This window comes from Elephas maximus, chromosome 12 (assembly GCF_024166365.1).
Source record: "Elephas maximus indicus isolate mEleMax1 chromosome 12, mEleMax1 primary haplotype, whole genome shotgun sequence".
NCBI lineage: Eukaryota > Metazoa > Chordata > Mammalia > Proboscidea > Elephantidae > Elephas > Elephas maximus.
In genome coordinates, this window is record NC_064830.1 from 108,851,185 (window position 1) to 108,876,937 (window position 25,753).

At 43.1% G+C, this 25,753-nt stretch overlaps 1 protein-coding gene and 1 non-coding gene across 6 annotated transcripts in view; both read left to right on the forward strand.

Annotated features, from left to right (window-relative positions):
- Window positions 1-292: 292 nt before the first annotated feature.
- Window positions 293-25,753, forward strand: part of LOC126087355 (general transcription factor II-I repeat domain-containing protein 2B) — a 75,556-nt gene continuing 50,095 nt past the window's right edge. For 4 of the 5 annotated variants that reach the window (XM_049904771.1, XM_049904773.1, XM_049904775.1 and 1 more), the window contains exons 1-2: window positions 293-692; window positions 13,555-13,658. In XM_049904771.1, coding sequence (XP_049760728.1) covers window positions 13,560-13,658 — 99 coding nt within the window. In that variant the 5' untranslated portion in view covers window positions 293-692; window positions 13,555-13,559. Of the gene's footprint in view, window positions 693-978; window positions 1,242-13,554; window positions 13,659-25,753 lie in introns of those variants that run through there. The other variant, XM_049904772.1, reaches the window with a different exon arrangement.
- LOC126087595 (U6 spliceosomal RNA) lies at window positions 18,552-18,658 on the forward strand. Its single transcript, XR_007519778.1, has one exon. It is a non-coding gene; the product is annotated as a U6 spliceosomal RNA (small nuclear RNA).

Consider the following 25,753-nt stretch of genomic DNA (forward strand, 5'->3'; position numbering starts at 1 on the left):
GGTAAGGCAAGATGTAAAATCTGGGCAATGAGTAAATGGTTGGTATCATTCTATTTCTTCTCTTTTTGACATATTTAAAATAGATGCCATGTCCCCAGACTGAAGTGCACCACTGTGACATGTAAGGTTGGGCAGGTCTTGATCGGCATCAGCGACGTCGCCGACCTCACCAAACGTTCAGGACACGCTGTTGCAGGTTGTAACGCATAACGTCCTTAAAGCGATTCAACGGTAACGCGACTGGTGACGGAACTGCTTTAAAGCTACAAGTATTAGGTAAAAGGATGCAACGGCATCGACGTCGGGGGGCGGCATCCAGGGCGAGAAGACCTGGGCCGCCGCCCGCGAAGACCGCATCTTAGGTCACGCACGTCGGGAATTCGGCGGAACGGGACTCAGCCCCGACCAGCCAGCCGCGCCGCCGGATTCGGCCGCACCGGAAACGCCAGCTCCCACTGGGGGCGCTGCGGACACACGCGCCAAGGCTGCGCTTCAGGAAGCGAACAAAAAGGGAAAAAAAAAAACGGGGACAGAAAAAGGAGGGACAGTGCGGCGCTGGAGCCCTCGGACGCCGCAGACGCGCCGGGCTCCCGACCGCCGGCCTCGGCCCACGGCCACCGCGGCCGCTCCCGACGGCCCAGCCCTCGGACCCAGCGGCCGGCCCAGCGCGGCCCACAGGCCGGTGCCCTCAGGTGCGTACGCCTGCCCCGCCGCCATGAGGAGCGGGCGACTCTCTGGGCACTTTCTCCTCCCGAGGCCGGGGGAAGCGCGCGGGCCGCCGCCCAGGTGCATGCCGGGAAGTGACCCTCGCCTCCCGGGCGCCCCCTACCCTCCGGGCCTGCGGGCCCGAACTCGCGGGCAGAATTTAGGGCGTGGGGGAGGGGCGCCAAGTCCGGCCGCGGGGCAACGGTCGCACGCAAGGCACGCGCATCCCTCTCCTTTCTGATTGGCTGGGCGGGGTGTCGGGGGCGGAGTCTGCGCGAGTTTGCGTTCTGTCTGGTGTACGTGCGGCGCTCGCCCTCCGAGCGGATGTACTTGATTGGTCAGGCCGGGGGCGGGGCTTCCGTGTTGCCTGGTAACTGCGGCCCTGCTGGGCGGTGGAGATGACCGACTACGCTTCGCCTCGCGCTTTCGCGGAGACGCTCAGCGTGGGTTCTAGCGTGGGCCTGAGTCCGCGCGACGGCCTCCATCTGCCTGTGTGTTGTCAGAAAACAAATACGGAGGTCGGGAGAAAAGCCGAGGTAGGGCAAAGCAGTCTGCCGGGATTTATCCTACCCAATTCTGGTTTAGGGGAGAAAAGGCTAAACGCTGTATTCTCTGTTTTTCAAGTTCAAGTTTTGTTGTTTGAAGTAATAGCTTTATTGAGAGACATCCTAAAATTCATCCTTTAAAAGCATACATCTCAGTGGTTTTTAGTATAGTCACAGAGTTGGGCAACCATCACTACCGTCTAATTCCAGAACATTTTCCTCACCTAAAAAAGAAACCCTTGTCCATTAGCAGTCACCCTCCATTCTCCCCTCCTCAGCCCCAGGTAATCACTAACTGACTTTCTGTCTCCGCGGATTCGCCTATTCTGACATTGCATATTGTCTTCGGGTAAAAATACTACTCAAGAGCAAGGAAGTTTATTAGAGGTTCAAACAGTTCACATTTGGACACGTTTGTTTTCACTAAAACCAAAGACTCGAAACCAAAAGCTCGGAGATCCTGAAGGCAAGCAGGTACATTTATATAATATCAGGAATTGTGGTTGTTAGGTGCCGTTGAGTCGGCTGGAGTCATAGTGACCCCATGAACAACAGAACGAAACACTGTCCCATCCTGCACCATCCTCACAGTCGTTTTATGCTTGAGCCCATTATTGCAGCCTTTGGGTCAACCTATGTCTTTCACAGTCTTCCTCTTTTTTGCTGACCCTCTACTTTACCAAGCACAGTGTCCTTATCCAGGGACTGATCCCTCCTGATAACACGTCCAAAGTATGTGAGACATAGTCTCGCCATCTTGCTTCTAAGGAGCATTCTAGTTGTACTTCTTCCAGGATAGATTTGTTCATCCTTTTGGCAGTCCACGGTATACTCAATATTCTTCACCAACACCACAATTCAAAGGTGTCAGTTCTTTGGTCTTATTCATCGTCCAGCTTTCACATGCATATGAGGCAATTGAAAATTTCTGATTGGTGCTTGATGATTTTTGGACATCTCAAAGTGGGGAATTGATAGGGATTGGTGTAAAGGACATAGCTGGACTATTTTGATAGGTTACATTCCTAAATAGCATAATTAGGTGACTAGAGGAGGATAGGGTGGTCCCAAGATGATTACAAGGCATTCTATGGTAAGAACATTCTGTTAAAATAGCTCTTTGGGCAAAACGATTCCTGAGGGCTGCTTGTGCAGGAGATTTCTGATAAGCCATCTGCATCAAGAGCCCCTCAAGAAATCTCTGTCACAAGCTTTGTTTAACCACAAGAAAAACATTTCCTTAACTTTAAGTTTAAGCCTTTACAAAGGTTGATGGTTGTTAGAGGAGTAAGCAGGGATCAAGATGGAGTTCGGGCTCAGACCCAGGCAACTAAGGTCAAAACACCTCCTTATTGGAACTCTCATACATTTTCTCTCCTTTTGATAACGGATATTCGTGAACATCCTCTGATCACTGGTGAAAGAATGCATTCTTACACGTGGGCTTGTTATGTCATTTCCTTAGCTGGTTGCTCACTTGAATGAGACTTTAAGACCCCAGGTGTTACCATATGGATAGCCAAGCACCACCCTGCATATGCTATATTTTAAGGTGGCCGCTTGTTTCAACAAGCTTTTTAAGACCTCATACACATCTGTGTAGGTAACCCAGCACCACCCAGCCTCTTTACCATGACATTGCTTAGCATCCTGCTTCCATGATTGGGGAGTAGGAGTCTGTGTGGATCAAGATTACGTTAAAGGAACAGCTTGGCCGTTAAAAGGCTAGTCTGAGCGGTACATTGGCCCATCAGGTTCCATCCCTCTAGGCAGGGTAATGCTCAAGGATAGGTTCATTACTTGGGTTTGATCTTTTTTCAGTGGGGTAGTCTAATCCTCCACATAAAAATACATATCCATAAGGAGCACAGATCATGTTATTTCCAGTACAACAATGTGGGTAGAGAATGTTTTGATTAACTTGTTCAAGCCAATATTCTGTTAAAGAATTGTTACAGATAGGTAAATATCCCATCTTTAGGGGATCCCAGAGTCTAGAACAAAGAGGAGATGAGTCCTTCTTTATGCAGTCATGTAATTCCTTTGCCTTACTTGATAAAATCTCAAAGTATCTATGGAATTCTCTGTGTTGGACAGAATAATGAATTTGGCAAACATGAACACCTTTGGGTTTTGCAAAGCAAGCTCTCAAGTGTTTCATGGCTTTGTTGAGTGTTATAGGTTGGGTTAAATTAAAGAATGATACCTGAGGTTGGGCTAACAATCCAGGAGGATTCCGCAGTCTAACATGTATGGTTCACTTAAAAGTGATGTTAAGATTAACAGTAGCACTGGGTATAAAACTATAACTCAGTACAGGAGATGCTAATGGATTGGAATTAGTGAGATTGGTTTTGGGGGAGAATGACAAGTCCAATATACAGTGAGATTACTAGCACTAGCCAGTGCTTCGGACAATCTAACAAAGACATTTTCATGCCAGGCATTAATGAAAGTCACGGAATACAGTAAGAAAATACTTAAGAAAAGCTTCATGATGTAAGAAAACTAACCAAAAGTAATATAATAGGGCAAATGTCATAAAAATAAGGGCTATGATGAAACACCTTATTCAGTCATTTGCATGGGAAAAAGGGAATATTAAAATGGTGTGATACTAACTGTGTGTAGCACAGCAACTAACATAAGAATAGCAATGAACATAAAGCAAGTAGCAAATAGACCAATGGCCTGCGTAGAGATTCTTATAGGGGGTAATATAAACAAAGTGGAAGAAGACCAATAATAGAAGGATAGCTATGAGTGTGAAACAAACCAGTATCGATGTTGTTGTTGTTAGGTGCCGTCCAGTTGGTTCCATCTCATAGCAACCCTGTGTACAACAGAATGAAACACTGACCAGTCCTGTGCCATCCTCACAATCATTGTTATGCTCGAGCCCATTGTTGCACTCACTGTGTCATTCCATTTTGTTGAGGATCTTCCTTTTCTTCGCTGACCCTCTACTTTACCAAGCATGATGTCCTCCAGGAACTGATCCCTCATGACAACACGTCCAAACTATGTGAGACGTAGTCTTGCTATCCTTGCTTTTAAGGAGCATTGTGGTTGTTGTTCTTCCAAGACAGATTTGTTCATTCTTTTGGCAGTCCACGGTACATTCAGTATTCTTTGCCAACACCACAACTCAAAGGCATCAGATCTTCAGTTTTCCTTATTCATCATCCAGCTTTTGCATGCATGTGAGGTGATTGAAAAACCATGGCTTGAGTCAGGCGCACCTTAATCTTCAAGGTGACATCTTTGCTTTTTAACACTTTAAAGAGGTCTTTGCAGCAGATTTGCCCAATGCGATGCGTCTTTTGATTTCTTGACTGCTGTGGATCCAAGTAAAATGAAATCTTTAACAACTTCAATCTTTTCTGTTTATCATGATGTGACTTACTGATCCAGTTGTGAGGATTTTTGTTTTCTTTATGTTGAGGTGTAATGCATACTGAAGGCTGTGGTCTTTCATCTTCATCAATAAGTGCTTCAAGTCCTGTTCACTTTCAGCAAGCAAGGTTGTGTCATCTGTATAATGCACGTTGTTAACAAGTCTTCCTCCAATCTTGATGCCGAATTCTTTTTCATATAGTCCAGCTTCTCTGATTATTTGCTCAGCATACAGATTGAATAAGTATGGTGAAAGGATACATCCCTGAGGCACACCTTTCCTGACTTTAAACCACTCAGTATCCCCCTGTTCTGTTCAAACGACTGACTGCCACATAATCTACTTACAGGTTCCTCATGAGCACAATTAAGTGTTCCAGAATTCCCATTCTTCACAATGTTATCCACAACTTGTTATGATCCGTACAGTTGAATACCTTTGCATAGTCAATAAAACACAGGTAAACACCTTTTTGGTATTCTCCGCTTTCAGCCAGGATCCATCTGACATCAGCAATGATATCCCTGGTTCCACATCCTCTTCTGAATCCAGCCTGAATTTCTGGCAGTTCCCTGTTAATATACTGCTGCAGCCACTTTTGAGTGATCTTTAGCAAAATTTTTCTTGTGTGTGATATTAATGATATTGTTCAATAATTTCCATATTCTGTTGGATCACCTTGCTTTGGAATGGGCACAAATATGGATCTCTTCCAGTTGGTCGGTCAGCTAGCTGTCTGCCAAATTTCTTGGTGGACGAGTGAGCACCTGCAGCACTGCATCCGTTTGTTGGAACATCTCAGTTGTTATCCATCAATTCCTGTAGCCATGTTTTTCACCAATGCCTTCAGCGCAGCTTGGACATCTTTCTTCAGGACCATCAGTTACTGATCATATGCCACCTCCTGAAATGTTGACCGTCAATCAGTTCTTTTTGGTATAGTGACTCTTATGTATTCCTTCCATCTTCTTTTGATGCTTCCTGAGTCATTGAATATTTTCCCAGTAGAATCCTTCAATATTGCAACCTGAGGCTTGAATTTTTTCTTCAGTTTGATATCAATGGTCTGCTTGAAAATTTCTTAACAGTCAGTGAACCCAAGCTTCTAAAACAAGGCAGTTTAAAAAGCAATAAGCATTAGACAAACTCCAGTTATTTGAAGAACTTGCATGAAGTCTTTTTCTGTGATTTTGGGAAAAGCTGTCTACCACTGACATCATCTGCTTTTGGCTACTCGGGCATCTGAATTTCACCTTTAGTCCAACTGTAGGTTGAACAGTCCAGGTGCTTTGAGCTGCAGCCTTTTTCAATTGGAAGAGGTGAACCCAAGTCTTAACTCCCTGTAATTTGGCAGCACAAGGGTTAGTGAGGAGGACCAAGTAAAGTCCTTTCCAGTATGGCCCAAGAGAGTCTTTTAACTGATGCCTCTACCGTTCGATATAATTTCCAAGTGTAATAGTAGGTATTTGGGATGTGTCCAGTTTCTGATTGTCACAGGCTTTCTTTATTTGGGAAGCATGTATTTTGGAGTACTGAATTAAGGACTGACAATATTTTGATAAGATGTTTTAAATTAAATTAGTCAGTCCAAGCTGACCAATAAGGGAGGACCGTAGTTCATCAGGTAATGATCTCATGTGGGTTCAACTTACGTGGCCTGAATGCAGTAGATCTTAAGTTTAAAAGGACAAGAGGAAGTACTTGGACCTAGGACAAGTGCAAAGATGTGGACAGTTTGGCTAACTGGGTTTTTGTAATGTCATTGGTCACTTCTACAAGACCAGATGATTAGGGTGGTAAGAACAATGGAACCTTTGGAAAATAGGAAAAATTTTACATATCTCTGTTATTACTTGCCCAGTAAAGTGAGTACCTGGGTCACTGCAAAGAGTTTGAGGAGCTCCCTAAGTTGGGATGATATTTTCAAAAAGTTTCTTTGTTACAAAGGTTGCAGTGCCTTGACGGCTCGGAAAGGCCTCCACCCAATGTGGAAACCTACAAATCATTACTAATACAAATTTATAACCGTTGGAGGGTGGAAGCTGAGTAAAATCAATTTGTCATTTAACCATCAACCCGAGGGCAGGGGGTATCTTCCAGTTGGGACTTTGTAAGGTTTTCCTGAATTAAATAGGGAACAAATGGAGCAGTTTTTTGTAGTCAGCAGTTTCAAAGAAATGCCCTCACTAGTATTTCCTCAACATTTTCATCATTTTACCTCTTCCTAAGGGGGGAGTTAATATGTAATGCCTTCATCATAGGAACCTAGAGAGATTTGGGGAGGACAGGCAACTGGTTAGGTCCCATCCATGTCCCTGAAGTGGATTCCTGGGGACAGCTATATTTTTCCCACGTGTCATTTTCATCTGCAAAAGCCAATTTTTGATGTACAAAAAGGTGTTCAAAGGAAGCTTTGTTGGGAGGGCAATTTTCTATTAGTAGTTCAGAACAGTAATAAGGAGGGTCCCAGTTGTGGTGATCGTGAGTTAAAATGTCTCGAGTTTCAGAAGCCAGTATGTTATTACAAGAACAAGTGGAACAATGAGAAATGCCATGGTCAGCTGCTTCAAAGAAGTCTCCCCATCCGTATTTTTCTGAGGTTTGTGTCATCCTGTCTTTTTCTAAATGTGCATGGTCATCCAGATTTTGGATCATGGACACAAGTAGAACTTTGGTAAAAACAATTTTGTTACCAGGTCCTGTCCATAATTTGGTTGTTGTATTGTGGTGACAGCCAGCATATTTATAATTCTTAATTTCAGTTTCAGAGGCTAGCTATTGATGCTTAAAAAGCGGTTCTAAGGCTGCACGAATATCAAGATTTGAAGGGTTAACTAACACAGGGGTCATAACAATTTTTGAAGCAGTTTGTTTAGCTGCCCTATTAGCCAGGTTGTCCTCTTTAATTTCTTCTGTTTAAGGTACCCCTTTAGGTTGATGGGCTAGAATTTTAATTACCACAGTCTTGGAGGGAAGCAAAAGGGCTTCTGGGAGATCTGCCACCAAAAAACCAAACCCGTTGCCATCGAGTCGATTCCGACTCATAGTGACCCTATAGAACTGCCCCATAGAATTTCCAAGGAGCGCCTGGTGGATTCGAACTGCTGACCTTTTGGTTAGCAGCTGTAGCACTTAACCACTACGCCACCAGGGTTTCCTCATATATCATGGCCCCTAAACTACTCTGTAGGATGTTTAATGGAAGAAACAACGATCTGTGTTGACACTGCAGGGAAAACTGTGTTAGGCTTATTGAGAGGTGGCTTGTCCATCCTGTTAAAAAAATAATCAAAACTCAAAGAAAATTGAAACATCAGAGTATTCTGATTACTGCTTTGACTCCACTGTCCATTATGGTAGCCATGCCCACCTTGTCTTTGACAATTGAGTGCCACCACTTGGCCCCTACCACCATGGTGTCCGATCAGCCCCATTGTAGTTAGGTGTCTTAATTCAGTTAGGGCAGTTCCCACTGTCAAATCTGACTTACGTAAAATAGCAATCATTGCAGTCTTTAAGAATGCTGGGCTCCCTTCACAAATTTGCTCCTCACCATCGTGGTAAAAGATGTGTCCTCTCGGCACTCCATGTGTGGGTCTGCAGGTCTGACCTGATAAATCCACTCTAGCATGCCAGTTTCCCTAAGCCTTTGAATACCTTCTTCTACAGCATACCAAAGCAGGTCTGGTACTTCAACTTGATTTAATATAGACCACCACATAATCCATGCTTCAGCAACCCAACCAAATCAACTGTTAGATCCTTTCCGAATCTCTCAAGCCGAAGCACTGAAGGAAGAACCTGTGCTTAGTGGACCCATATCAATAAACCCAGACTGATCCATCTTTATGTTCCTTGTACCATTAATCCCCACACCCTAACAGCCATTCCCACACATATTCCCCAGGTTTCTGTTTGTACATGTTAGAAAAGTCAGGCAGTTCTTTTGGAGTGTAACGTACCTCCTCCTGGGTCACACTTTGTACTTCACTTTTTGGGGCCTACTGGGACTCAAGTCTAGTTATAGGTCTAGAAGCTAAAGTGGGTGGTGGGAATTTGCTTTGAAAACATTTAGCATTGTCTTGTAAGGCATCTGCCTCAGGCCATGCCCCAGGCAACGACCCAGACTAAGGCTCTTTAGACACAGCTGTGATCACCCAGAGCCTTGTTTTTCACAAATATTTGACCTACTGGTGATATTTTGTATATTTCTGTTGCCACCTCACACCCTGGATTAGCAGTGCCCTCTTTACTACTGGAAGCAGGGCCATCAACATCTTTAAGACTAACCAGATTTGAGAACCTATTTAGAAAACTCATACTTACAATTTTGTTTCTCTAGAACCACTTCTGGTACCAAATGTCTTCGGCTGGTTTCTTGAGAGAGGCAAAACCAGTGAAACACCTATATATATATATGTATGTGTGTGTGTATATATATATACACACGTATATATATATATATATATATATATGTATAGAGAGAGGGAGAGTGAGGGAAAGAGAGCTTAATCTCAAGGACATGCGTTACTGGGTTGTAGAGGATGGCAAGTCCTAAGTCTTTGGGTCACGTGTCAGGCTGGAGGCTTCTCCTGACTCACGTAGCTGTAGGGGCTGATGAACCCAAAGTCTATAGGTCAGATTGTAGGCTGCTGGCTCACAGCTGTGAAGGCTGATAAACCCAAGATTGGCAGGTAAGACTGCAGGCTGCTGGCCAAGAACCAAGAACTTGAGGTTAGATGCTGACAAGCCAAATGCAGGATCCAGCGCAGAGCAAAACCCACCAGCCTTGCCAGAAAGTCCACCTGTACTGGATGCAGAGCACACCCCCAAGGAAACTCCCTTTCAACTGATTGGCTACTCAAGCAGATTCCATCGTGGAGGTGATCACATTTTAGCAGATTTCATCACGGAGGTTCCATTGCTATTCATAAGGTTTTCATGGAGGTCCGAGAAGCTGGATTATATGAAAAAGAACGGGCATCAGGATTGGAGGAAGACACATTTTGGGGGGAACATAATTCAATCCATGACAGTACCCATTCCATAGAAAGGTAATACAGTGGAATGAAGAAATTATTGAACAATATCATTAATATCACACACAGGTAAAATTTTGCTGGAGATCATTTAAAAGTGGTTGCAGCAGTACATCGACAGGGAACTGCCAGAAATTCCAGCCAGATTCAGAAGAGGATGTGGAACAAGGGATATCATTGTTGATGTCAGGTGGATCCTGGGTGAAAGCAGAGAATACCAGAAAGATGTTCACCTGTGTTTTATTGACTATGCAAAGGCATTTGACTGTGTGGATCATGACAAATTATGGATGACATTGCAAACAATGGGAATTCCAGAACAGTTAATTGTGCTCATGGGGAGCCTATACTTAGACCAAGAGGTAGTCATTTGAACAGAACAAGGGGATACTGCGTGGTTTGAAATCAGGAATGGTGTGCATCAGGGCTGAGTCCTTTCACCATACTTACTCAGTCCATATGCTGAGCAAATAACCTGAGAAGCTTCTGTATCCTATAGTCCAGTCTAATGCCTGTCTGAAGAGTTGGCTTTGGGAATGGTTCCTGTCTTGGGCTAACAGAAGTTCTGGGAACTCTGACCTCTGGGGTCCTTCTAGTCTTAGTCAGACCATTAAGTTTGGTCTTTTTACGAGAATTTGAGGTCTGTATCCCACTGCTCTCCTGCTCCCTCAGGGATTCTCTGTTGTGTTCCCTGTCAGGGCAGTCATCGGTTATAGCTGGGCACCATCTAGTTCTTCTGGTCTCAGGCTGATGTAGTCTCTGGTTTATGTGGCCCTTTCCTCTCTTGGGCTCATAATTACCTTGTCTTTGGTGTTCTTCATTTTCCTTTGATCCAGGTGGGTTGAGACCAATTGCTGCCTCTAAGATGGCCTCTTGCTAGCTTTTAAGACCCCAGACGCCACTCTCCAAAGTGGGATGCAGAATGTTTTAATAGATTTTATTACGCCAGTTGACCTAGATGTCCCCAGAAACCATGGTCCCAAACCCCCGCCCCTGCTACGCTGGCCTTCAAAGCATTCAGTTTATTCAGGAAACTTCTGGTAAAGATACCACTTTAAGGACCAAGGTGTGCCTGACCGAAGCCATGGTGCTTTCAGTCGCCTCATATACATGTGAAAGCTGAACAAAGAATAAGAAATGCCGAAGCAGAATTGATGCCTTTGAACTATGGTGTTGGCAAAGAATGTTGAATATACCGTGAACTGGCAGAAGAACAAACAAATCTGTCTTGGAAGGACTGCCAGAATGCTCATTGGAAGCAAGGATAGCGGCACTTTGTCTCGCATACTTTGGACATGTTATCAGGAATGACCAGTCCCTGGAGAAGGACATCATGCTTGATAAAGTAGAGGGTCAACAAAAAAGAGGAAGACTCTTAAGAAGATGGATTGACACAGTGGCTACAGTAATGGGCTCAAGCATAACAACAGTTGTGAGAATGGTGCAGGACCAGGCAGTGTTGCGTTCTGTTGGACATAGGTTCACTATCAGTTAGAAGTGACTCAGCAGCAGGTGACGGCAACAGTGAGGGCTAATGATCGTGAGCATCTTTTCATGTATTTGTTGGCCGCCTGAATGTCCTCTTTGGTGAAGTGTCTGTTTATGTCCTTGGTCCATTTTTTTAATTGGATTTTTGGCCTTTTTGTTGTTGAGTTGAATTTTTCTGTATATTTTAGAGATTAGACCCTTGTTAGATATGCCATTGCCAAATACGTTTTCCCAGTCTGTAGGTTCTCTTTTACTCTATTGGTACAGTCTTTTGATAAGCATAAAAAATAAAACCAAACCCAGTGCTGTCAAGTCGATTCCGACTCATAGCGACCCTATAGGACAGAGTAGAACTGCCCCATAGAGTTTCCAAGGAACACCTGGTGGATTCGAACTGCCAACCCTTTGGTTAGCAGCCGAAGCACTTAACCACTACGGCACCAGGGTTTCCTTGATAAGCATAAGTATTTAATTTTTAGGAGGTCCCAGTTACCTAATTTATCTTGCATTGTTTGTACATTGTTTCTTTATTTTAGATAAAAATTGAACACACGTCCAATATATTTAATGACTCAAGTAAGTCTTGGTCTTGTAGAATTCTATTCTGCGATCTCTAGCATCATTGCTATCACCAAGACCATATTTTCCAACTATTAATTCTTCTTTGTTTCCATCTTCCGCATTCTAATTAACAGGAATTATTGATGCATCTCAACTGCATGTTTGATCATTTCAGAGTGAAGCAGTTTATAAAAATCTTCAATTTCTTCATCTTTGTCATTTGTGGTTGGTGTATAAATTTGAGTAACAGTTGTATTAACAGACAAGTGATGGCTTTGTTGTTATGTACCTTTTAATATGCATTTCCTTGACCTAGTTGAATAATCCAGTTGCTGTCCAGATTCAGTGGCCTAAGAGAGCAAAGATTTATTTCTTGCGCACACTAAATGTCTGTTGTGAGTTCGCCGTGGATCTGTTTCACATTGTCCTGAACCTGGAGCTCAGGCTGATGGCCGTGGGGCACATTGCCAGTCACCATTGCAGAGAAGGAAGGACTGTGGCTAAGCAGCCTGTGGGTCTGAAAGCCTCTGCCAGGAAGTGATGTCATTTCCCCTCACATCATTGGCCAAAGAAAGTCATGTGATCACATCACATTAAAGTGCACAGGGAACTGAACCACGAGCTCCAAAAGAAATGCTTGTGAAAATTTTTAAATAGCTTTTTATGACCAACACACTTCATTCCCTTAAGTCTTCAGTCTTCCTTCTGTGGATGGAGTTTTTGATTCTTGTGGAATCTAGACTTTCTGAATCCATTGAGGTTAAAATGGCCTACCCAAAACTATTGCCCTGAGGAAATCTTCAAACCTTAAACCTTGAGCCAAAACTGATCTCCAAAAAGCCATCTTTAAGTCAAATAATAGTTCAGGGCATTGTGCTCTTTTAAAGAATTATCTGTGCAGTCAGTTTTGACAACAGCAATTCCAAAGGTCAGAATAGAAGCTATGTTTTAAGATCAATCAGTAATTATTTTAATTGTTCTTCAAGAAAGTACCGTATGGAATCCTGCATACCCACAAGTTATTTTGTAAACTCTATTCTGGCCCTGTTTCCATTTCGGTGTATAACTACTAGCGGTAAGCTGGGGTCTAAAAATCTGTAAAGGATCGTTCTTCTCTTGTACATTTTTGACATTAGTCAGAAATGTTGCCCCAATTTGCAAATTATACATTAAATAAACTTCAATCAATTTCTGTTATTGGCTTCGTATTTTTATTTTAACACCTCCATGTTCATGTTCATGTTGATCTGTTCATCTTTTGCTTAAAATGTAATTAACTCAGCTATATGGGGTGACATATCTGATGAGAAATTTACATGCATATTTTAGAAAACTTTAAGGTTTTTGACAATTTTTTGGAAGAAAAATTTTAAACTAACTTGATTTAGAGCTTGGCTAAATTTTAAGCAGGAAAAGTTTTAGCGGGGTCGGGAGAAGGAATTTTCTGTTCCTGTCTTTAATACACAAAACCCACTTACCTCTTTTGGTGTGTGCGTTTGAAACTGAATTCAATATCTGGCTCCACCACGTTAAAATCTGACAAAACATTATTGGAAAAAAAGTACATTTCCTGCCTCTTCCTCATCTGTATGATAGTTAACATGAATTTTTAAATACCTGAATTTGTTTTATGGAGAGGTGATGTCTAAGTTACAGGAGATCTTGGGCAAATCACTTGTCTTTAAGTGTCAGTTTCTTCAACTCTAAAAGGAAGGATTGAACGAGGTGATTTGTAAGGACCCTCACAGTTGTAAAACTTGTGTTTAGAAGGACACTGTGGAGTTCTACCATTCACTTTCTTCATATTTATCTTGCACAGGGATCATGGCCCAAGTAGCAATGTCTGCCCTGCCAGTGGGAGGTGAGGAGTCCTCGGAGAGCAGGATGGTGGTCACGTTCCTTGTGTCTGCTCTTGAGTCGATGGTGAGATGGTCTTAAAATTCTATATAACGTTCAATAGTTGGATCATTGTGGAAATAACAGAAGTGTGAGACATTCCAGTATAACTTTTGATGTCTGACTTTACTTTTTCATCTTCTCTATGTTAAGTGAATTCTTCATATAGCATAATGGGCTTATCAGATAATTTTTTTTGTTGTTTTAACATTACGGACGTAATTATATAAATTTAAGCTTTCCAGATCTGAAAAATTCATAAGGCACTTTTGTCACTGTGTTTGAGAATTTCTGGCCCAGATTCAAACATAAATTAATAAACCCATCTTACATTCTTCTATTTATACCTGAAATGTAAACTTTACCTGGTGGGTAAAATTTTATGAGAAACAGAAATTTATATAACTTCAAAGTATCTCACCGCAAGATATGTATTGATAAAAAAAGGGAAAATAAGTAACTTTACAATAGAGCAATCTGGCAGACACTACATTTGTCAAATGATCTAGAGTAACATCACCAGTGATGAAAAAACTGACACAGTTTGCCTCCTGATACGAGGCACTGGGAAGGAACAAGCCATTGCTATGGCATTCCTACCCAAAGTACATAGCCTGAATCCAATTAGGAAGAAACCTCAGACAGCCTCGAGTTAAGGGACATTCTACAATATAATCGGTCTAGACTTTTAATACATGTCAATGTCATGAAAGACAAAGAAAGATTGAGGAAATGTTCCACATGGAAGGAGAGTAAAGAGACAGGCATCTAAATATAAAGTCTAATCCCAGATTTGATCCTGGACCAGGAAAAATATGTGTTAATATTTATTTGGTTTTCTGTTTCTGTAAAGAACATTATTGGGTCAATTAGCAACATATGAATAAGATCTGTAGTTTCAATAATATTGTAACAGTGTTAATTTCCTGATTATGATAACATTTCTGTACTTAGGTAAGAGAATGTCCTTGATTTTTACAAAATACACAGTGATGTATTTAGGGATCGGAGGACATCATGTCTGCTACTTGTTCTGAAACAGATTAGGAAAAAATATATAAGAGTCCATGTAGGGAGCATGATGAAGCAAATGCAATAAAAAGTCAACATTTGGGGAATCTGGGTGGAGGGTATATAGGAATTCTTTGTACGTTGTAGCAAATTTTCCTGTAAATAAAAAAGTTTTTTAAAAACTTAAAATTTGTATTTGTCTCAAATCTAGTAATTGATAATTTCTGTGTCTGGAATAAAACTTTATGTATCATGAAATTCAATGGTGGTACTAATTAGTTGAATAATTTTAGAAATAATTTTATCAGGACTATGCTCATAGTATTTCAATCAAGAGGCCCTGAGAGTTTAACGTCATCATTGTCTTGAATACACGTAAATAGGTCAGAGAAATAACAACTCACCTAGGTCAACTTAGCAACCAGAGGAAGGGAGACCTGGCTGAAAACCTGAATACTGGCTTCCAATGAAGTATAGAAGTTAGATGCATCAGGTGAGAACTCCATCAAAATGCAGTGAGTTGGAGTGTTATGTTAGTAACATCATCAGAACCTACACAAATTCAAGGGGAATAATGCGAATCAAGATCAGCCCAAGGCTGATCCCTGTAAGGTGGAGGTCAGACATATCTCCACCCTCCAACCTTTTTACCAATTCTGACACCAGCTGCCCCTTCCATGGCACTCTCTTCTTCTCTTCTGGGTTCGATAATGTGTTACAGTGGTCACACAGAACTCTTTGGCCGTACTTAGGGTTAAGTGGTTTATTAAGGAAGTAACAGGGTACAACTTGGAATCAGATCAACAGGCTACAACTCAGGATCAGGGTCAGGAAGCATGTACACAAAGTCCCTATCCTTCAGTGCAGGACAGCTCTCTCAGTTCCTCTCGATGGTGCAGGCGTCTTCTCAGCCCCCTCAGGACAGGTTCCTCTTGGTCCTGCTGTCTGTCACCACCAACTCTGCCTCTTGGCCCCTTCCAGGCCTCTCACCGTCTTCAGTGTTATAGCCCTTGACCTGTGTTAACAGCTTTTTTAAGAGGTTCCTTGCCTCGTTTCTTGCTGCTGCTTCTCTCTTCTGCTTCTGTTTGCTTCCTATCTAAAAGCCTTCTGTGGGGTTGGTCGCATATGTACACAAACTCATCATCAGTTTCGAGACATGGCCCTCCCACCAGGGCCACGAACTAACCAATCCCCTCTCGGCAGGCTACAGATACTTCAGTTGCATAGTAGGCTATGGTAACTTCATTTGCATGGAATATTGACCAATCCCTGCAAGGTGCATTCCAGTCACAAGAGAGGCCATAGCTGAGGGCCAGATAAAAAGGATCAAACCAAGTTGTTTACAGCTTACCCAGGAAATGTAGCAAACCCTCTGGGGTGGAAAACTAGGGCAAAGATAACTCCCTAGGTCTTAGGGGGAAGATCTCTCAAGCTGTTTTTCCAAAGAATGGAGGGAAAAGCCCACATAAGGGAACTCATTTCACGGTTGGCAAGATGTAGGAGAGCAGAGAAAAACTTCTGCAACCAGAAACTTATATAATTCAGCAGCTAGAGTTTCACATCTGTAATAGCAGAGTAGGTAATGTGGACCAGTCCTTTTCTCTCCAGACAGCTAGTAGAGGGGAGAGGAATATACAGTGATACCTGTGAGAGCTGGAACTCAACAGGACTGCCTTGTTTTTCCAGGTCTCGCAAATTTTCCACTTTTGACAGGGTGCAGCCTTACCACTTTTCTATCTCTCATTTTAGTGGAAAATATTTGAGTTTTCCTTCCCTGACAGGTTTCCACCTTACATGGGTTCCACCTTTCACAGGTTTTACTGTAAGGTATCAGAGATCTAACAAGATAGTGAAGAATTACCTGGCCCTCAGCTAAACTGTATAAAGAGACATCAACACAAGGACTAGTACTGAGCATCAGATACATACTCTCCCTAGAACGAAGACTAAGAGGGAGAGAATATAGTGTATAATGGCTAAAAAAACAGGAAGGGAAGAAGAATGGGGAGAACATATGCAAAAGAAAATTTTTAGTGTTTATTCACTTTGGTGGCAGTATTACTGTTACTATTTTGAGACTGTAATGTGAGATAAAACAAATGAGTAATTATGAGATATTCTAATTCTGTCATAGCCAGTGTCCTTGAGAACCAGGATTTTCAGTGTGGAAGAAAGGAGATACTGATGTAATAGGTTAGAGAGTAAGTAAAATTTCTGGAGTCTTTAGAAGAAAAAAAGTATTATCTGGCCAAGATCTAAGAGAAGATGAAACCAAAAGACATGATCCTGGCATTTGAGGATGCTTTACCTTTGGGAAAAGGCTGTTGAGAGGCTGAATAGGGCTCACGATGATATTATGGCTTTAGGGGGAAATCTTGGAGCTCTGGGCCCGAAGGGCCTGCCATTGGTTGGAATCTCTAAGGGCTACTCTCTAGGAACAAGGGTGAACCCGTCATAGGGCAGCATTCACAGGAACTACCGCTCAGCCCTAAAGCATAGCACTCCCATAAATTGAATTATGGTGAGCCTGGGTTGCTAGTGCCCCCAGCTGTGTGACAAAAACAGATCTAGATTCTCTCTGTCAGAAGACAACATCCTTCAAAGCCCCAAATTATTTTTATAACCAATTTAGCAAATTTAGCATCTTGCTACAATCTGATATAAACAGGCACACAAGGGACAAGAGAACATGAGGTTGCTTAGCAGAAACAATGGACAGTAGAAACAGACCTACAGGGGTGCCAAATGTTGGAATTCTGAATTATCAGAGATCGATTCAAAAATAGCTGTTTACTATTTTCTAGAGGTAAAAGATAAGACTGAGACTTTTGTCAAAGAGCTGGAAATTATAAAAAAGGCGATAGTATATTTGAAGGCAATCAAAAAGAAGTTACAGAACTGAAAGATATAATAATTGAAATTAAGAATTTGAGAAATGGGTATAACAGCCAGCTAGAAACCCTGGTAGCACAGTAGTTAAGTGCTACGGCTGCTAACCAAAAGGTTGGCAGTTCAGATCCCCAGGCGCTCCTTGGAAACTCTGTGGGGCAGTTCTACTCTGTCCTATAGGGTCACTATGAGTCGGAATTGACTTGACAGCAATGGGTTTAGACACAACTGTAGAGAATTAGTGAACCGAAAGATGAGTCTGAAGAAAATGTCTAGCGTGAAGGACAGATTAGCAAAAGAATGAACAAAGGAGAAAGTAAGAGGCTTTGGGAATAAAGCAAGAATATCTAACATACATAGGATGGAGTCCCGTAAGGATAGGAGAGAGAGAATAGGGCAGAAGAAGTCATAACAGAATTTCCCAAAACTGGTGAAAGACATCAGTTATAGACCTAAATAGCTCTACAAATCCTGATTGTTATCAGTAAAAAGAAATCTACACATTGGCATCGCATAGTGAAATTGCTGAAAAACAAAGACAGAGAAAATGTTAAAAGCAGCCAGAAGGAGGGGAAAGACAGATCTCCTTCAGCGGAGCCACGACTGGGTTAACAGTTTACTTCACAAGGCGGAAATAATGGAAACCAGAAGTGCTGAAAGAAACGCACTGCTAGTTAGAATTCTATTCCCTGTGAAAACGTCAGATTGAAAGAGAAATAAAGACATTTTCAAATTTAGAAAAAGGCAATAGAATTTATGCATTTATGACAAACCCACAGCTAACATCAGTTCAATAGTGGAGAAAGATTGAGAGCTTTCTCCTTAAGAAGACAAGGATGCCCACCCTCACCACTGTTATTTAATATTATGCTAGAAGCCTTAACCAGAGTAATTAGGCAAGAAAAAATAAAAAGGTATTCAAATTGGGAAGGAGGAAATAAATATATCCCTTTTTACAGATTACGTGATCCTGAGTATACAGAAAACCCCAAAGAACCCACACCAAAGTAGCAGAGTACAGTGCTGTCCGCAGCAGCACATATACTGAAATTGGAACAAGACAGAGAAGATTAGCATGGCCCCTGTGCAAGGATGACACGCAAAGTCATGAAGCATTCCATAATTTGTGGGGTTCACAGAGCTAGGACCCCTGGGAGTCTCTCATGAACATCCCTGCCTCAGGCATCTGTATAGCCACTCCAGTCACATCGCTGTTATTAAAGTTACTGAAGTAGTTCTTATATCCATATTCAAATGAATGTTTTCATCAACTAAAATTTGTGTTTAAAAAATGTGACAGGGCACAAGGTCAACACACAAACATCAGTTGTGTTTCTGTATATCGGCAATAAGTATTTGGAAAGTGAAATTAAGGAAATGATTCCATTTACATGAGTATCTAAAAGAATGAAATACTAGGAATAAATTTAACCAGGGAGGTGAAAGACTTACATGCTGAAAAGTGTAAACCATTACTCAAAGACATTAAAGAAGACTTGAGTAAATGGAAGGACATTCTATGCTCAGGGATTGAAGAACTTAATATTAAGATGTCAGTACTAAGAAGGAAACCAAAAACTCAAACTAGTCTACAGGACAGTCTACATGAACCACAGCCTCGTATACCCTGAGACCAGAACGGGATGGTGCCCGGCTACCACTACTGACCATTCTAATCAGGGCCACAGTGGATGGGCCCTGATAGAATGGGAGGAAAATGTGGAACAGAACCTCAAATTCCCCAAGCAAAACAGACCTGCTGGACTGGTTGAGTCTGGAGGATTCCCAAAGGCTGTTGCCCCAAGGTACTCTTCAAACCTTGAACTGAGACTAACCCTGAGGTCACATTGAAGCTAAATAACAAATTGGCTCAAAAAATAATACCACTTCTAAGTACTGTGCTCCTTTAAAAAATCACCTATATGAGACCAAACAGTTAACAGTTACATTAAAACAAAGATGAGAATGTAAGGGGCAGGGAAACTAGGTTAATAGAAACAGAACAACTAGAATGGAAATAACAAGAATGTTCATGCATTGTGAAGAACATAACAATGTCACTGAACAACTTGTGCAGAAATTGTTGAACGGGAACCTAAACTGCTGTGTAAACCTTCATCGAAAATACAATAAAATGTTATTTTTTAAAAAAGATATCAACACTACCCAAAGCAACCTATATAGTCATTGCAGTCCCCGTCAGCTTTGCGACAGCCTTCTTTGCAGAAATGGAAAAGCCAATCCTTGAATTTATACGGTCCAACGAGGGACCCTGAATAGCCAAAGCAATCTTGAAAAAGAAGAACAAAGTGGGAGGACTCACACTTCGCAAAACATACTATAAATCTACAGTAACCAAAACAGTCTGGTCCTGGCATAATGATAGACATATCGAACAATGGAATAGAATTGAGAGTCCAGAAATAAATCCACACGTCTGTAGTCAGTTGATTTTCAATAAGGGTGTATCTTAGTTATCTAGTGCTGCTATAACAGAAATACCACAAGTGGATGGCTTCAACAAAGAGAAATTTATTCTCTCAAAGTCTGATAGGCTACAAGTCCATATTCTGGGTATCATCTATAAATATCATCTATAGGGGAAGGCTTTCTCTCTGTCAGCTTTGGAGGAGGGTCCTTGTCATCATTTTGCCCCTGGTTTGGGAGCTTCTTAGCGCAGGAACCTGTGTTCCAAAGGACATGCTCTGCTCCCGGCACTACTTTCTTGGTGGTAGAGGTCCCCGAGTCTCTCTGCTTGCTTCTTGCTTTTATATCTTGAAAAAGATTGGCTCAAGACACTATCTAATCTTGTAGATCTCATCAGTATAACTGCCGCTAATCCATCTTGTTAACATCATAGTGACAGGATTTACAATACATAGGGAAATCGCAGTCATACAGTAGACAATCATACAATGTTGGGAATCATGACCTAGCCAAGTTGACAAATATTCTGGGGGGACACAATTCAATTCGTGACAGGGTGCTAAGTTTATTCAATGGAGAAAGAAGAACCTCTTTAATAAATGGTACTGGGAAACTGGATTTCCACATGAAAAAAATAAAGCTGTACCCATACCTAACATCATATATGACATAAACTCAAAATGGATCAAGGACCTAAATGTAAGAACTAAAACCATAAACCTTTTAGAAAGAAAACATAGGAGTAATGCTTTGGGACTTAGTATTTGACAATGGACATACACACACACACAAAAAAAGAGCAACAAAAGACAGGATAGATAAATGGGACTTCATCAAAATTAAAAACCTGTTCATAAGAGGACTTTATCAACAAAGTGAAGGGACATCCTGCAGATTAACCACCTAAACGTCTGTCAGCATACAAATGGGTCAACACTATGTGGTATATACATACAATGGAATATAATTCAGTCATAGAGAAAAATGAAGTCCTAATACTTGTTACCACATGGATGAACCTTGAGTGAAATACGTCAGTCACAAGACGACAAGTACCTTATGATCTTATGTATATGAAATATCTAGAATAGGCAAATGTATAGAGACCAAAGTTTATTAGTAGTTACCAGGGGTGAGAGGGAGGGGGAAAGAAGGAGTCATTGCTTAGGGGGCACTGAATTTCTGTGAAGAGTGATGAAGAATCTTATTGACCCTCACTGCCGTAACGGTAAAAAAAAAAAACCAAACCCATTGCTGTGGAGTAGATTCCGACTCATAGTGACCCGGTAGGACAGAGTAGAACTGCCCCATAGAGTTTCCAAGGAGCGCCTGGTGGATTCGAACTGCCGACCTTTAGGTTAGCAGCTGTAGCACTTAACCACTTAACCACCAGGGTTTCCAAGAAGAACGGCTTCCCTGACAGGAAATGACCACATACTGTCAGAGGGCTGGATGTGATGGAGAAATGAAAATGAAGTCCCAGTTGCTTGCCTGAGGATTCAGATATACTGGGATCCTCTTTGCATACGTCCAGTCCACTTAATGCAGAGGAACCTGTGAGATCACAAAAAAAAAAAAGTGTGTTGAAAAAATTTTGAACTAGATCGTGGTATCGTTTGCACAATGTGATGAAAGCAATGAATGTAATTAATGTAATTACATGAATTGTACGTGTAACAAATGTTCAAATTGCAAATGGTTTATATATGTGTATAAATATACGTACATGTGTATGTATATGTATATACATATATATGTATTTAAAAACCTGTGAAAGCTGGAACCTGTGTAAGGTGGTTTCTTAGGTTGGGTTTTCTAGAGAAGCAAAACCTGTAAAGCATATAAATATATACAGAGTTTTATGTTAAGGAAATAGCTCACATGGTTGTAGAGGTTGGAATGTCCCAAGTCCGTGGGTCAACCTGGAGGCTTCTCCTGATTCATGTAACCACAGGGGCTGATGAACCCAAGATCAGCACTCAGCAAGGCTCTGGCTCACAGGCTGCGAAGACCAAAGAGTCCCAAGATCAGCAGGCAAGACAGCAGGTAAGCTGCTAGCTCAAGTCCCAAGAACTTGAGATCAAACGAGGAGGAGCCAGCTGCAGGATCCACAGCAAGCAAAAGCCCATGAGCCTTGCCAGAAAGTCCGCTTGTATTGGATGCAGGCCACACCCGCAAGGAAACTCCCTTTCAGCTGATTGGCTGCTTACAGCAGAGCCTATCATGGAGGTGATCACATTATATCAAGTCTAATCATGGAGATGATTGCATCGTTATGCAACTGCCAAACTACATCATAACTTCCAAACCACTGAGAATCCCGGCCCAGCCAAGTTGACACAAAACCTTAACAATCACAGTCTACCCTTTGTCAACTTGACACCTGTACACATCTTCTTAAACTGTACATAATCTCTGAATAAAGACAATTATGAAGTCATATTTGCACCTAACATGATACAACAAACACACATTCAACTGAAAGCACACTACGCGTTTACATCTTATATTTTATAAGAAAACAAAAACATGCGATGCACACATACAAGAAAGAAATAACTTGTAACAATTACAATCCTTGTTTCTGCAACTAGTCATGTGTTTGTAAATGGTATTTAGAACTACCTCCTTCCACCACCCGTTCTGTATTTCCTTTGCCCTCAGCAAGCACCTCAGCTGGTTGCCGTTCTTTGCCTGGTGTGGTGACCCAAACCTTCGTTCCGGAAGAGTCTGGGCCATTAGTAGTCATATCAGATTTGGGTTGCTATAGTTTTCCATTGACTTTAATCACAGGGCATGGTAGTACTAAGAGATGCCCTCAGGGATCTCCTGCATTCCAGACATCCTCTTCTTTACCTCCATTATGTAATATCAATCTTATTTCATTTTGATAATCAGGATCAGTCACACTCACTAGTATGGTAACTCCCTTCTTTGCCTGTTGATCCAGAGGAATAAGGAGCCCAAAGTGGTTAGGTGGCATTCTTTTTTTCTTTTTTTTTTTTGGCTTTAACAACAGGTGGCATTCTTAACTTCCAGTTCAGTGGAATCAGTGGTATGTCTCCAGGTGGGAGCATTCCTACTTTAGGAATTACAACCTCAGACCTACAGAGCATAGGGTTGCAAGGACAGGAAGCAGAAATTTTGCAAGTGGGTCACTAGGGGTAATAGTGGTGCCACTACCATAGCCACCCCTTGATTCCTGGACCCATGAATCCTGGCTGTGGAAGAAACAGCACCATATATTGGGTACTGGTTTAGAGCATATACAGCCTTCTGGAGGACGTTGTCCCAACCCTGCAAGGTTTTGCCACCTAGCTAGCACCATAATTACATCTTTAGAAGGCCATTCCATCATTCTGTCAAGCTAGCAACTTCAGGATGGTGGAGAACACAGGAAGACCAGTGAATTCCAAGAGCATGGGCCCATTGCTGCACTTCATTTTCTGTGAAGTGAGTCCCTTAATCCAAGGCGATGCTATATAGGATACTATGATGGTGGATAAGGCATTCTGTGAGTCCGTGGATGGTAGTTTTGGCAGAAGCGCTGTGTGCAGGGAAGGCAAATCCATATCCAGAGTAAGCGTCTATTCCAGTAAGAACAACACACTGCCCTTTCCATGATGGAAGTGGTGCAGTGTAGTCGACTTGACACCAGGTTGCTGGCTGATCACCTCGAGGGATGGTGCCATATCAGGGACTCAGTCTCTGTTGCTGGCAAATTGGACACTCAACAATAGCTGTAGCCAAGTTGGTCTTGGTGAGTAGAAGTCCACGTTGCTGAGCCCATGCGTAACTTCCATCCTTGCCACCGTGGCCACTTTGTTCATAAGCCCATTGGGCAACAACAGGAGTGGCTGGGGGAAGAGGATGACTCGTTTCCGCATAACATGTCATCCTATCCACTTGATTGTTAAAATCCTCCTCTGACGGCAGGGCTCTGGCTCACAGGCTGTGAATACCAACACATCCCAAGATCAGCAGGCAAGATGGCAGGTAAACTGCTAGCTCAAGTCCCAAGAACCAGAGGTCAGAAGAACAGGAGTCAGCTGCAGGATCCAGAGCAAGCAAAAGCCCACGAGCCTTGCCAGAAAGTCCACCTGTATTGGATGCAGGCCACACCCCCAAGGAAACTGTTTCAACCGACTGGATACTTACAGCAGACCCCATCATGGAGGTGATTGCATCATTATGCAACTGCCCAACTACATCATAACTGCCAAACCACTGAGAATCCAGGCGCAGCCAGATTGACACGCAATCTTAATGTCAACTCACCAACAGTGGGTTGGTTTTTTGGTTTTATATGTGTTTGTATATGTGTGTGTGTGTGTGTGTTTATGTATGTATGCACATATATTGAAATGAGTTCATTTACTTCCTTTTGCCTTGGTTCTTTGGAAAAATAGTTTGAATGATTTTTTCCTCCTAAGCCCTAAGGAGTTACCTTTGCCCTAGTTTTCTACCCCAGAGGGTTTGTTGCTTTTGTCCAGGTTGATTAACATTTTCTGGGTAAGCTGTAAACAACTTGATGGTTTGATACTCTTTGTCTGGCCCTAGCCTGCAGCCTGCCCTGTGATTGGTCTATTTTATGCACCTTACAGGGATTGGTCAATATACATTAGATTATGCAAATGAAGTGACTGTAGAATATACAAATGAAGTGACTGTGGTCCATCAAGGGGAGTGGTCAGTTCATGGCTCTGCTGGGAGGACCATACCTTGAAATTGACAAGGAGTTTGCTTATGTATGCAGCCAACCCCACAGAGGTTTCAGAAGGAAGGAAAGAGGGGAAAAGGTAAGAGGAGCAGGAAGAGTGAAGTAGCAAAGAGAGAGGAGGCAAGGAACCTCCTAAAAGAGCTGTAACACTGAGAATGGGCTCCTGCAGCAGAGCTGGTGGTGAGAGGCCCGAAAGGAGCCCTGGATCAGAGCTGGTGGTGAGAGGCCCAGAAGGAGCCTTGGAGCAGAGCCGATGGTGGCAGGCCCAGAAGGAGCCCTGGAACAGAGCCGGTGGTGGCAGGCCCAGAAGGAGCCCAGCAGCAGTTGGTGGTGGCAGGCCCAGAAGGAGCCCTGGATGAGAGCCGGTGGTGAGAGGCCCGGAAGGAGCCCAGCAGCAGAGTTGGTGGTGAGAGGCCCAGAAGGAGCCCTGGATCAGAGCCGGTGGTGAGAGGCCCGGAAGGAGCCCTGGAGCAGAGTCAGTGGTGAGAGGCCCGGAAGGAGCCCTGGAGCAGAGCCGGTGGTGACAGGCCCAGAAGGAGCCCTGCAGCAGAGTCGGTGGTGAGAGGCCCGGAAGGAGCCCTGGAGCAGAGTCAGTGGTGAGAGGCCCGGAAGGAGCCCTGCAGCAGAGTCGGTGGTGAGAGGCCCGGAAGGAGCCCTGGAGCAGAGTCGGTGGTGAGAGGCCCGGAAGGAGCCCTGCAGCAGAGTCGGTGGTGAGAGGCCCGGAAGGAGCCCTGGAGCAGAGTCGGTGGTGAGAGGCCCGGAAGGAGCCCTGGAGCAGAGTCGGTGGTGAGAGGCCCGGAAGGAGCCCTGGAGCAGAGCCGGTGGTGAGAGGCCCGGAAGGAGCCCTGGATCAGAGCCGGTGGTGAGAGGCCCGGAAGGAGCCCTGGAGCAGAGCCGGTGGTGACAGGCCCAGAAGGAGCCCAGAGCAGAGTTGGTGGTGGCAGGCCCAGAAGGAGCCCTGGATCAGAGCCGATGGTGGCAGGCCCAGAAGGAGCCCTGGAACAGAGCCGGTGGTGGCAGGCCCAGAAGGAGCCCAGCAGCAGTTGGTGGTGGCAGGCCCAGAAGGAGCCCTGGA